At 39.2% G+C, this 13,579-nt stretch overlaps 1 protein-coding gene across 4 annotated transcripts in view; it reads right to left on the bottom strand.

Annotated features, from left to right (window-relative positions):
• Positions 1-247: 247 nt before the first annotated feature.
• Positions 248-13,579, bottom strand: part of MITF (melanocyte inducing transcription factor) — a 233,148-nt gene continuing 219,816 nt past the window's right edge. For all 4 annotated transcript variants that reach the window (XM_069561659.1, XM_069561660.1, XM_069561661.1 and 1 more), the window contains exons 9-10: positions 9,570-9,717; positions 248-3,824 (exon numbers count right to left, since the gene is read on the bottom strand). In XM_069561659.1, the coding sequence (XP_069417760.1) occupies positions 3,423-3,824; positions 9,570-9,717 (550 nt within the window). In that variant the 3' untranslated portion in view covers positions 248-3,422. The remainder of the gene's footprint in view (positions 3,825-9,569; positions 9,718-13,579) is intronic.

Genomic DNA, 13,579 nt, shown 5'->3' on the forward strand with positions numbered 1-13,579 from the left:
ACTCCCCAAATTCAGAGTGGGGGAAAAAACTGGATAATTACAGTTCATCTGAGTGCAAGTCATAAAGTAATCAAAAAATAGTATCTTAGAGTGGTATTTAAAATAATTTTTTTTAAAGTACTTACCAGCATTTTAAAATTTTTCACACAATTTGTTAGTTATTAAGTCAGAAGAAATTGTGCACTATTTTTTTGATAAGGCAAACAATATTCAAAATCGGCATTAACCAAACACAACTGGCCACCACTATGTGAAAAACCAAATGCTTTAATGAGGCTATCAAGAACAACAGTTCAATTATTTCACTGGATACATTAATATTGATCCATAATATACAGTGCTATGGACCATACAGAAATTATTGCTGCATCCAACAGCAGGTGACTAGTATTAACATTACAGTACCAAGCGTCCGCAAGAGACAGTCATTTGTCATTTATTTTTTCAAGAAATAGGGTTTTTTTTTATACTGTTATCAACATCAACTTTCCCCAGTGCATTTTTAAAAAATATTAATAAGTGCATTCCTTTGTGCTTTATTTTATATCTTTTAACTTCCTATGTATTTTATTTGTTCTTATTGCTTTAATATTTTAAAACAACCAGAAAGAACTCTGTCATCCTATGTATGACCAGGTTGGTTGTATGGTTTTTTGGCAAAGTCAGAAGGTTTGGTATTTCCATTGCCATACTCAGAGGCAGGTGTACAAGTTTGGCATTTTGGTTACTCCATACGGAGGCCCAACCCCGAGTCACAATTGTGCACTCAGGGATGGGGGGAGTGGTGTGGACCATTCTCCTTGTCACAAACAGTGAGCCCAAACCACCACCTCTTGGCTTAGCTAGTCCCTAAAACATATGTGCACTCTATTTGGCAAAAAAGAAATAAATAAAACCACCCCCAAGGTTGCAGCATTCTCCTGAACTTGCTCACCTGTCCCCTCCCAGAAACTGTTAAGAAGGGGATGGAGAAGGAGGCAATGGTGAGCTCAGGAGCTGCGAGTGTCAGGGCAGTGGTGCAACATGCCAGGCTTTCTTTCAACAAAGCTTTCTATAAGTTGGCTTAACCCTGGCCAAATTCCCTGGGCCATGGGTGAGTCAACCTTGCTCTATTTTTAAGAACTCTCACGATCAGCTAAGGAAAACTAGCATCATACCATTGCAATCTTTGACTTTTGCACCCAGCTCCCCTCCCCCCATATAAATATGAAGAGAAAAAATAGACAATGCTATGATTGTATCAATGAACACTATGGTACAATTAGCTGTTCATGCAGATTTGCATCACTATTCTAGGAAAAGAGCTATACAATTAAGAGGGGTTGAAAGAATGGGAACTAATTTTCCCTACCCCCTTAAGTCATAAAGCTATAAAACTGATAGCATCATCAATGTTTCCAAGGATTCTCATTGCCCAACGTGCATGGGAACTATGCAGTTGATTATTTTCATGTAAGCCATCCATTCATGTATCTGACAATCACTCCTTCCCCCTGAACCCTCCAATACCCATCACCAATTCACATTTGACATTTAAACTGTTTTTCTTAAAAAAACAAAAACAAAAAACCCTCCTGAATAAGGTTTTCTGATGAAAGAAGTTGGCACTCTGTCACTAAAATATATTCCATATTAAAAATATCTGAAGGAAAACTGGAAGCTCTTCTATTGTCTACGTAGGCACCATGCTACACGTCCCTCTTGATTATAGATACCATCTTGAAACTTTCTCCTACTTTACAGTTCAGTCAGTGCTAGAGACTACTGCTATATTTAAGGCACTTCATTCTGAATGGATATGCTTTATGCCACTTGCTATTCAATCGTAGGCTGCTACTGAGAAATTCCATTCAACAGCCTGCCTCTTAACACCATATGTCATCTGTATAAAACATCTAGGCCTGATAGAATATATGTAACACTACTGTTATTGCATAGGACTCTACAAGTAGATAATGCACTGAAACTAACTTTACAACATTGCTGTTTGTTAAAACATTGTTATCAAGTAACAGTAATTGGCCAATACAGTATTTCTCTCTTTAAAAAAACATTCAGGTTTGCTGAAATAAACCCCAATTTAAATTACCATAACAGGCATATTAACGCTATGGTTATCATTCTCCAAGAATATTGCTAGTTTTATATCACTAAAAATAAATATGTAAGTTGTTTCTCTTTTGAAAGCCAGTTTTAGCCTATTATACTACACCTTAAATGTGTGGAAAAACAGTTCTGAGTGAGGCTGTAATATACAAAATATTCACAAAGCTCTCTTTAAATGCAAGACCTTGCATAAAAGTTTTCTTTCATGTGTGTACAAAGAATGCGGAAAACCACTAGTGAGTTGTAAAAATATTGAAAACTTGCCATTTTAAGATGCATTTTCTTACAAATTAATACAAACATAATGAAAATAACAATGATAATAAAGAATCTGTACAAATCAAATGAACAGTAAAACATAATTTAAAAATAAAAATAGTAAAGCCAATTAGAAACGTGCCCAGTTTGGTTTTCTTATCAAAAGTGAAATTGAGAAAAAAAGAAAAAAAAAAAACAACTTTCAGTGCTCCTCAATATTTTGCTTTGAGAGGACATTAATGATCATTGCAAAATAAAATTTACCTCATGAAAAACTGAATCACGTTCACTGATGAGGAAACCTGTCACAGAGCACAGAGTGACGAGCAAGACGAGACTCCATGTTTCAGAGCCTTGGCCTATATCTCCTTTCAATTCAGTTGCACCTAAGGTACTGGTTGTTTTCTAACCAGACAATCCACATGAAAATGGCTGCATTTTTTTTTTCTTTTACAGAATACAGTATTTCTTTAAAGAATTTGCAGTATAAAGACTAAATGATGCTAAAAGGGTACTGTATCTTTAAGGCAGTACCAATGAATCAATACACTTACAAAATGGAAAAAGGTTAGTATGGATTCCTTTTTTCTTCTGTTTTTCCCCACCCCTCTCCTCTCTGTCTCGCTCTCTCTCCCTTTCACTCTCTCTCTTGTTTGGTTGCTTTACATTCTTTCAATTAAACTTTACATTTCATTTCCAAGCAAGCTGCAGGCATACACATAGCAAACCAAGTTTCCCCTGAATAAAAAAGGACAGAAATTTTTCTGACGCCAAAATCCTCTTGCTCTGAAAGCTAAAGTCTGGGTGTATTCAGTTCACAGATACTGTACATGACCGTACAATACTTCGGAGGCATTTGTAGTTGTAAAATAGAATATACAAGTCTGTTTCACAAAATTCTAAAAATAAAATATATCCTGGGCTATTGATAAAGCATGAAAAAAAATTTTTTTTCATATTAAAAGAAAATGATCAAGAAAACCCCTTTCAGGTAAATTATTAAATCTGCTGATCAAGAAAGGAGGCAGTTTGTGAGAAAGCAGAGCAGCGAGAATTTGCTAGCAAGCGTGTTCGGTTTCTTCCATGCTCATACTGCTCCTTCGGCTGCTGGTTTTGGATGCTCCGGGGGACACCGAGGAAAGAAGTGGATCCGTTATGCCAACAGGAGAAAGGGTATCGTCCATGAGGATGTCTTCCAGTTTCGACCCCATTTTCGCAGGGACGCTGTAGGCCTGGCTGCTCTCGGTCCCAGCTCCGAGGCTGTTGTTGAAGGTGATGGTGCCGTCTGTGAGATCCAGGGTTGTTGTACACGTGAGGTCTGCGTGATGCTGGAGGAGGTCTTGGTTGCAGTTCTCAAGAGCGGGTTCCTGCTTGATGATCCGACTCACCAGATCTGGAGAGCAGAGACCCGTGGATGGGATAAGGGAAAGTCCGTGAGCTCGAGCCTGCATTTCAAGTTCCTAAAAGGGCAACAGAAGTCAGACACTTAACAAGGTGATGCACAGGGGATTTTAGGACAGTGAATATTGAACGTGATATTATAATGATGGTTATCTGTCACTATGCATTTGTCCAAACTCAAAGGATGTGCATCGCTAACAGTCAATCCTTAGGTCAAGTAGTGATAATGGCGTGTCAGTATAGACTCATCCACTGTTAGAATGTCTCACTCTGGTGGGGGGTATTAATATCAGGGGAAGCTACATATATGCAGGAGTAGGAGTATATAAGAACTATCTACAACTTTAGGTCATATTTGCTCTGAACCTAAAATTGTTATAAAAAGTAAAGTATTTTTTTTTAAATCATATACTTGGAAGACAATAAATTATTAAAATAAACATTTTTTTGCTATTTCAAATTAATAAGTGTCATTTTTTTAAGTACAGTGTATCACTGGTAATGTATAAAATGATTTTTAAGGTGGTATATGGATTTTATTATATATTAGGTAGGACAGTCTCTCATACATGTTAATGTTCACAGTGAAGATAAGTCAAAAAATATAAAAGCAAAATGTCAAAATGTGAGCTGATTAAAGGAAAATATTCAGTAAATAATATAGTCCCACGGTCCCTAAACTGTGCAGAGATATCCGTGGGTACTACAATAAACTCCCGGGATATTGGGACTATTTTAAAGTTTCAAGGGAAATGCACCTTACTGTGAGAATGATCAAACTCAATATAGTTTCATAGTTCCAGTATGAGATTGTGCTACACTCTTTCCATCATATCATATCAACACAGAGCCAGGTCTCAGATGGTTACTATGACTCAAAAAGAAAACAAACAAAAAAACCAAGTCCTGCCTGAAAATAAATGGGGAATGGGAAAGAGGGTAACAGTGTCCAAAATGACTCCAAGGCTGGAGAAGCCGTGCCCCAAGAGGCACACACATCTCACTGGTAGTAACATGGTTATTTAAAAATAAAATGAAAATATGATTTTTCTTTCAATTTATACATTTTGTCTTTTGAAATGGTTACTAAATTGTTAAGACCTAACAAGGAAATGGTAGGTATTTCTTTGGCTTAAGGTGCAATGAAAAGGTTACTGTGATACTAAGGGTACAGGGAACAAATAAAGATTGGATAATAATAGCAGAAGTTATGACAGTGCCATACGAGTAACTAAAGTCATCTCATTTAACCCATCTCATCAAGGCAAAGGGAGTTATTTTGTTTTAATTCCACAAGAAAGTTCTTACGTGTAAGAGGAACAATCTCTTCCTACAACTTTTTCACATCCTTCCTGCCATAGACTGAATTGTGTCCCCTCCCCAAAATGACTGGAGAAGAAAATGGCAACCCACTGTAGTATTCCTGCCCGGAAAATCCAACGGACAAAGGAGTCTGGTGGGCTCAGGGGGTCATAGTCCATGAGGTCGAAAAAGAGTCGGACATGACTTAGTGACTAAAAAACAATCACCCTCAAGTCATAGGCTGAAATCCTAATCTCCAGTAACTCAGAATGTGACAGTACGTGGAGATAGTGTCTTTAAAGAGGTGATTAAGTTAAAATGAGATCCTTAGGGTGGGTCCTCATCATGAGGCACTGCAAGGACACAGAGACACAAATAGGGAAAGCCTTTCAAACAAGCTCCTTCCTGTCTCCCTTCCTGAGTATCCTTAAGTGAAAGTCCCTCAGTCGTGTCGGACTCTTTGAGACCCCATGGACTATACAGTCCATGGGATTCTCCAGGCCAGAATACTGGGGTGGGTAGCCTTTCCCTTCTCCAGGGGATCTTCCCAACCCAGGAATCGAATCCAGGTCTTCCATATGGCAGGCAGATTCTTTACCAGGTGAGCCACAAGGGAAGCCCAAGATACAAGAGTATCCTTAGATCCTCCATAAAATGAACCATATAGACAACTGACCCCAAAGAACATTTGCTCCTATGTGCCAATGCTATCTTCCTATGTTTTATGATACAATAAAAATAATAGACTATGTATCTGAAGCAAGACACCTTGCATCAGGAGAGAAGGCAAAGGACACAACAGGTCAAACCTCTCAACCTTTGCCCACGAGCCTAGAAACACATGTCATGTTCAGCCTGTATGAAAGGCTGTCTGATCTCCAAGGACATTCTCTAGATTCAGTACAAGTGAGAGACGGGAGTCTGAGATGTCACAACACTATCTGCATATTCCTTCATGTGATTTCCCGACACACAAGTGTCCCTGGGCATCATTTGAAAACCATGGGCTGTTTAATAATAAAATTCCAGTCCCAGTGATATTAAGGCTTCATGGTCTTTCTTCTGTGAACATTTCTGCATGCATCACTTAGGGTGAAAATGAAAGGAATCCCTTAGGCTCAAGCTGATCACATGCACTACCGTAAATCTACACCCACATGATGAAAGCAGTGCCCCCACACTTGTAGTATGTCTTAAAAAAAAAAAAAAGTTGAATGAATAGGGGCACACGTCTTATTCTAATCTTTTGTTGTTTAATTAAAAATGTTTACCAGCCAATTAAACTTTTACTTAGATTGTTAAATAGTGTGACAAGTCTCATCTAGAAAATTCAGGTTCACTGCATGACAGAGCTTTCCTAATTAATAATGCTTTCCATGATACACAGAAGCTCTAAAGGCTGCTTCACTGGCACTGGGAGAAACCCAAGACATAGTCACCATGCAATTTCCAATTCATATTTTTCACAGTATTTGTATTTCATATGAATGGATATATTTGGAACCCAAGTGACTAAACAACCACAGTAAAGCATCTGGGCACAACCTTTCACCAACCAATCAACATGTAACTAACTTCATTTTATATGTGTTTCTGTTTAAAGACATCTTGTTTACAACAATATCATTGATTTGTTAAACCTAGCCTCTCTTTCAGAACAGTTATTATATGTTAATATTTGTATTGAGATGCAGATGGTGACTGCAGCCATGAAATTAAAAGACGAAAAGTAAGAAAAGTAATGACTTTGGAAGAAAAGTAATGACCAACCTAGACAGCATATTAAAAAGCAGAGACATTACTTTGCCAACAACAGTCCATCTAGTCAAGGCTGTGGTTTTTCCAGTGGTCATGTATGGATGTGAGAGTTGGACTATAAAGAAAGCTGAGTGCCGAAGAAGTGATGCTTTTGAACTGTTGGAGAAGACTCTTGAGAGTCCCTTGGACTGTAAGAAGATCCAACCAGTCAATCCCAAAGGAAATCAGTCCTGAATATTCATTGGAAGGACTGATGCTGAAGCTGAAATTCCAATATTTTGGCCACCTGATGTGAAGAACTGACTCATTGGAAAAGACCCTGATGCTGGGAAAGATTAAAGGCGGAAGGAGAAGGGGATGACAGAGGATGAGATGGCTGGATGGCATCACCGACTCAATGGACATGAGTTTGAGTAAACTCCGGGAATTGGTGATGGACAGGGAGGGCTGGCGTGCTGCAGTCCTTGGGATCACGAAGAGTCAGACACGACTGAGCAACTGAACTGAACTGAATACTTGTATAAAGAAATAACACATTAGTATGAGTTGCTTTTAAAAATAGGTATATATACAAAGTATAAGAGACCAAAAGGCCTCTGGCTAATTACATAAAGCAAGCAGCAAAAGCCAAAAAAGGGAAGAGGGTAAGGGGGATTTCCAAATGACATATAACCTCTGTTTCACTACCAAGATTCTGAAACGCTCTCCCAAGAAGAAAACCATCTTCTGCATCTCTGATCCGGGACTGAAGATTACTGCAGTGAAACAAGAGATGTGACATCTAGAAATGTTGACAGTGTTGTGGGGCATTAACAAGATCCGAGATCATAAGTAATCTGCTCTGTTAAGTAAACGTAATGTCGGGGTATAAACATCACTAGATAGCCTTTCAAGTGCCATACTCTGCATTGCTATTCCACAATTATTTGCACTGGAAACATGAAATTAAAAAAAAAAAAGAAACCATTGGTATATGGCAAAACTGGGTACAAGTAGGTACATCTACTCAAGAAGATAAAATGTCATTAACCCTTATTCATTGGTTGTGTTCAAAGTGAGCAAGTAAAGTAAAATGACTCTTGCCAACTCCTTTAATCATAAGCAAAAAGTCAGTTTTTCTTTCTCCAAGATAGTTTGAAAGGAAGTTGCATCTTTATATTTAGCATGAAGAGCCAAATGACAAAGAACCATCAGGAGCTGATATGCAAGGGGTCCCTCATCTCATGCTTACATTGGTATCTATGCTCCCTCAATGGAATGACATAAGAAGTCCAAGTATTATTAAAATCACTTTTCTCCCTTTAAGAGCAAGTCAAAGATACATATGGAAAACTTCATTATCTGGCACAATTTCTAAAATTTATATCCTGATGATAAGATTTTCAAGGTGTCCCCAGGTTCCCTATAAACATGAGCTTGACCATGGATTGCACCTCCTTCAATACTAAGACACCTTTGTACTTAACAACTACTGTGAGTTGTTATGATTTGCAGTAGTTATAGCTATGGAGTAAAATCTGTGCCCCCGCCCCCACCAAATTCATATGGTGAAACAATTCCCAATAGGATGGTATTTAGAGACAGGGTTCTGGGAGGTGATTAGATCACAAGCAGGGGCCCTTCACAAATGGGGTGAGGCCCTTATAAAAGAGAGATCCCGCAACCCTTTTGTAGTGTGAAGTAATACCAAGAAGGCAGCTATCTATGAACTAAGAAGCAGGACCTCAATCCCACAATGAAACGGCCAGGATCAGATTTCCCAGCCTCTAGAACCGTGAAAAATAAATGTTTGATGTGTAAACCTCTCAGTCTATGGTGCTTTTTATCACACGAGCATGATTGGTCAAAGACAGTTATATGCCACAGAGCTGCTATGAACACTGAATTAGTGAATGCTGAACCACTGCTCCTGGTGAAAACAGAGGATTACTTTCCTGCAAGCATCTGAACATGAGCTCCCCCAGTGGTTCAGTGGTAAAGAATCCGCCTGCCAAAGTTTGATTCCTGGATCTGGAAGATCTGCTGGTGTAGGAAATGGCAACCTGCTCCAGTATTGTTGCCTGGGAAATCCCATGGACAGAGGAGCCTGACAGGCTACAGTCCATAGGGTCGCAAAAAAGAGTCAGATGCGACTTAGCGACTAAACAGCTACGATAAAGCATCCGGGCACAACATTTCACCAACTAATCAACATGTAACTTTATGTGCCTCTGTTTAACGACAACTTCTTTACAACGTATCACTGACTCATTAATATTAAACTCAAGGCCAAGAGGACCACAACTCATGCCTGAATGAAACGTATCTCCATAAAGCACATCACAGCCTTGCTGTGCTCAGAAAGATGAGAAAGCACTTTAGGGCCATGCTCACCGGCCACTTTAAATAGCGAATCACCCCAAAACCCCACAAAATGTGAACGACAGGACACTGAAAATACAGCAAAAAGGACACCTGTTTATAGTATGAGCTGAAAGAAGAAGATAGAGCATTGTTCAACCTTAACTCGGAATAAACACACCAGCTAAGTCACATTTGCCACTCTGCACGTCTGTGAATGAGCATGTAAGTGTCACAAGAGTCGATTTGGGGGTTTCAAATAACTGTTTTGCATGGAAACAAAAGCACAAAATAGAATCCACAAATAAGAGTACAGATGGTCTCACATAAGTCAGGCCCCTTATGGCTCATTACACCCCATCTTCTCCATCTCCAGTCACCTCCACCCTGCGCATGCCGGGTACCTGTATTCTGAGTAACAAGTGCCGGTTGGCGTGCTCCAGCTTCTTCTGTCTGTTTTCAAGCTCTTTTGCGCGTTGCTGTTCCCGTTGCAACTTTCGGATATAGTCCACGGAAGCTTTTAAAATGGTTCCCTTGTTCCAGCGCATGTCTCTGGAATGAAAACGGAAGGAAACAGAGTTTTAGTGTTGGATGCTCCATGAAAATTCAATACTCAGAGCATTCAATTTCTCAAGATGAAATAACAATTAGAAGTTGAGAATCACTGTCACTGACTGAGTGCTAGTTATGTGCTGGACACAGTCTACTCACATCTTCTACTTTATCTTACTTCAACCAGACAGGTGCCTGGCGAAGGAGGGCCACTGGGCATGTGCTGAATCAGAGATGATTCAAATAGCCTTCCATTCCAGAGCTACATGAAGGCAGAGTCAGGACTTAAATTTAGGTCTGTTGATGACAAAGTCAACACTATATTCAATAGCTATAGCTTTCTAGGATTATAAAATTAAAACAGAGTAATAAACAGTTAAAAAAAATTCTGTGAGATCCCACTACTTAATTGTATGCATCATAAAAGTGGCATCCTTGGGTTTTATCACGAATATTCATAGGCCGGTTATAAATTCTCTCCATGTCCTCATCAATAAAATGGTGATGCTATGCTTCTGTGAGCAGCCCCATAGGTATGTTGCTAGAATCAAAGTAGACCCTTTATATGAGTATGCTGAAAAAAGTCTAGAATACAGTTCCAACAACGGAGCAGGCACTGTGCTAGGATTCAACATTGTAATTACCACAGCTACCTTTAAAGCATTTGCTGCCTGACAGGTACTTTTTAAAGTGGTTTTCTGCTCATTTAATCATAACAACCTCAATTGGTAGACATTAATATCATCCCCATTTTATAGACTGAAAAACAGAGGCACAGACAGGTTAAATAATTTGCTCTAAGTATACAGCTAGGAAATGGTCGAGCCAGGAAGCCTTGAGAATCTGGTGCCAGACTCCATCCCCTAAACTACGTTCCTCTCAAGAGACTGAATCCTCAAATCAACTAGACTAGATAGAAATAGTCTGCTCCCCACCCTCCTTTTTTTTTTTAACAGGTAAGAAAAATGGAATACTTGGGGAAAATTTCCTCCCCAAGTCACACATCTAACAGGTTTTCTAATTCAAACGCAGGCAGCCTGAGCTCGGTGCCTTTGGGTTTTTAAACACTATCGTTCTAATGCATTCCTATATGAGAACATTAAAAAAGCCATTAAGGTGTAGGTAAGGTTGGTGGTTTAGTAGCTAAGTCATGTCTGACTTTTGCAACCCCTTGGACTGTAGCCTGCCAGGCTCATCTGTCATTGGAATTTTCTAGGCAAGAATACTGGAGTAGGTTGCCATTTCCTTTTCCAGGGGATCTTCCTGACCCAGGGATAAAACTCGTCTCCTGCACTGTAAGCAGATTCTTACCAACTGAGCCACCAGGGAAGATGTAAGTAAAAGCGAGTTGAAAAACTTAAGAGTGCCCCAGAAAAATCATTAAGAATAAAATTATAACTAAACAGTGATATTTCTATATGCTTTAAATTAACCTGAGCTCTTTTATAGAAAATATCCATGATAATAATGACAATGGTAAAGCCAAAAACAATTTTATGTATGGAAAACCTCCTGTGCCATAATCTAAAGCTGCTAAAAGCAGATTGGAAGTATCAGCTGGGACATGTGAATGGTGGTGGTTTAGTTGCTAAGTCATGTCTGACTCTTGCAATCCCATGGACTGCAGCCTGCCAGGCTCTTTGTCCATGTGATTCTCCAGGTGAGAATACTAGAGTGGGTTGCCATTTCCTTCTCCAGAGGATCTTCCTGACCCAGCAATCGAACCCAGGTATCCTGCATTGCAGGCAGATTCTTTATCAACTGAGCTATAAGGGACACCCCATAATCTATAGCTGATCAAAGATCAGAAGTATCAGCTGGGATGTGTGAATGGAGGAACATTAAAACAAGCCAAGTAATTGATCCTCACATGGCTTAGATGGAGAACAAAACAGAAGCTCTCCCATGAGATGCTGAGTTACAGCCCCTGGGGAACTCCCTGGGGCTGATCTCTGGGGTCTGGGCACCAAAAATGGCAACCCAGGGAGGTGTCCTGAGATGCTAAGAGTGAGCACAAAGCCAACCTGTTCAAGGCTTAAAGGAAAACAACAGACCTGCCTCAGCAGCCAGAGAGAAATAAAATTATACTGAAAGATGCCTTCACTAGGCCAATAAGGTGAGAAACCCGTAATTAAACAAGAAAGCAGATACTCTGGTTTTAAGAGGTGATGACTCTAATCACTTGGGCTTCCCTGGTGGCTCATCTGGTAAAGAATCCGCCTGCAATGCAGGAGACCTGGGTTTGATCCCTGGGTTGGGAAGATCCCTGGAGGAGGGCATGGCAACCTAATCCAGTATTCTTGCCTGGAGAATCCCTATGGACAGAGGAGCCTGGCAGACTAAAGTCCATGGTGTCACAAAGAGTCGGAACGACTGAGTGACTAAGCACAGAATTAAAATCACTTACCTTGGGTTTCACTTCCTTGTGAGACCCAATTAATTAATTATGCTTTGGAGTTTTCTTTTTTTTTTTCTTTTTTTTTTGGCAATGAGAGCAATACTTTTTTTTTCTTTTTTTTTCTCACACAAGGCAGACCTAGTCTAGGGTAGGAGAGGGTGTGGGGCTGTGATCAGCTTGACTATGTCTCTATAGCAGCCCCAAGGTCTGTGACAGAAACCTGGCTTAGGACAGAACAGATGCGGTCTGCTGTATCTTAAAACAATGCCTACAATTAAAGATTGTTATCAGTTCAGATTATAAACACATAAGTATTCTAATACAATAAAGAAGATATGCGAATAGAGGCTTTCACTGCAGCCCCATAATTTCATAATATGTTGCTAAAGAGATCCATGTGCTGCAGTTTAAAAGAATATGCTAAAAAGTGAAAGCTGATAAAGAACGGGAAAATGGGAATTCAATTTCAACTATCATGCAAGACTGACTATAGGAAATGAAGGTCACAGCCCCTTCGTAGGATGCATTTGTGCTGCAGAACTGAGAATTTGAATGTTTTGAGTTTCAAAACGGCTTTCCTTGAAACCTGGGAAAGTGAAATGTTGATGATGGAGACTTTGCTTGAACATTCATCAAAACCACCTTAGAATGGGCAATGGTTTTATTTTGTCACAAATTCTCTGACAATAATGTGAATAGCAAATTTAATAAGCCTTGCATGAATAATGCTTGATTTCATCTTTACATTTTATTAGGTAGCTAAAAGGTCATATTCAGAGGCTAATTTCATAGAATGCCTGTGGGAGCCATTAAAATGTATACATCTTCGAGCCCTTTACTTCAAATGGGCCAATTTCTAATGGATAAAAATTGTGTATTTGTTGTCCTATTTGCTGACATTGCTGGTAGGAAAATTATCTTTACAACCGTTATCTCTGAAAGAGTGCATTAGAGACTGGAAGTTGAAATCCAAATTAGCTGACCGATGCTTATAAGAGGATTAAAAATTTCTTTTTTTTCCCCTTGATTGGTAAAACAAACAAAGGGCATATAATTTGGGGGGGGAAACTGACTTTTTATCTACTGAAGATTGTTAAACTTGAAATCTCCAATATCAGCTCTCAGTGCCTATATTGTATGAGCTTAAAAGCAAATAAATAGCCAACAAATCTTGCTTTATCACCTACTGAAGTCTCTGTCCAGTATGAACTGATAAAATAACTTTTTTAGTAGTTCAGCGTTTGTCAAAGATTCTCAGATTTCAGGAAGCCGCCTTCCCACCTCCAAAGCTGAACAGCTCATGTCCAATAATCTTTTTGAACAACTCAGTTCAGGTCTCTTGAGATTTTAGTTTGATAAACCAACCAAAAGAAAGGAGCAGGTGGTATGCATAAATGAAACCAAAGGAAGAAGGGATACGTCTTTAGTTTTATCTGCACACTTTTTGCAACATATGAAAAAACA

This window comes from Ovis canadensis, chromosome 19, assembly GCF_042477335.2.
Source record: "Ovis canadensis isolate MfBH-ARS-UI-01 breed Bighorn chromosome 19, ARS-UI_OviCan_v2, whole genome shotgun sequence".
NCBI lineage: Eukaryota > Metazoa > Chordata > Mammalia > Artiodactyla > Bovidae > Ovis > Ovis canadensis.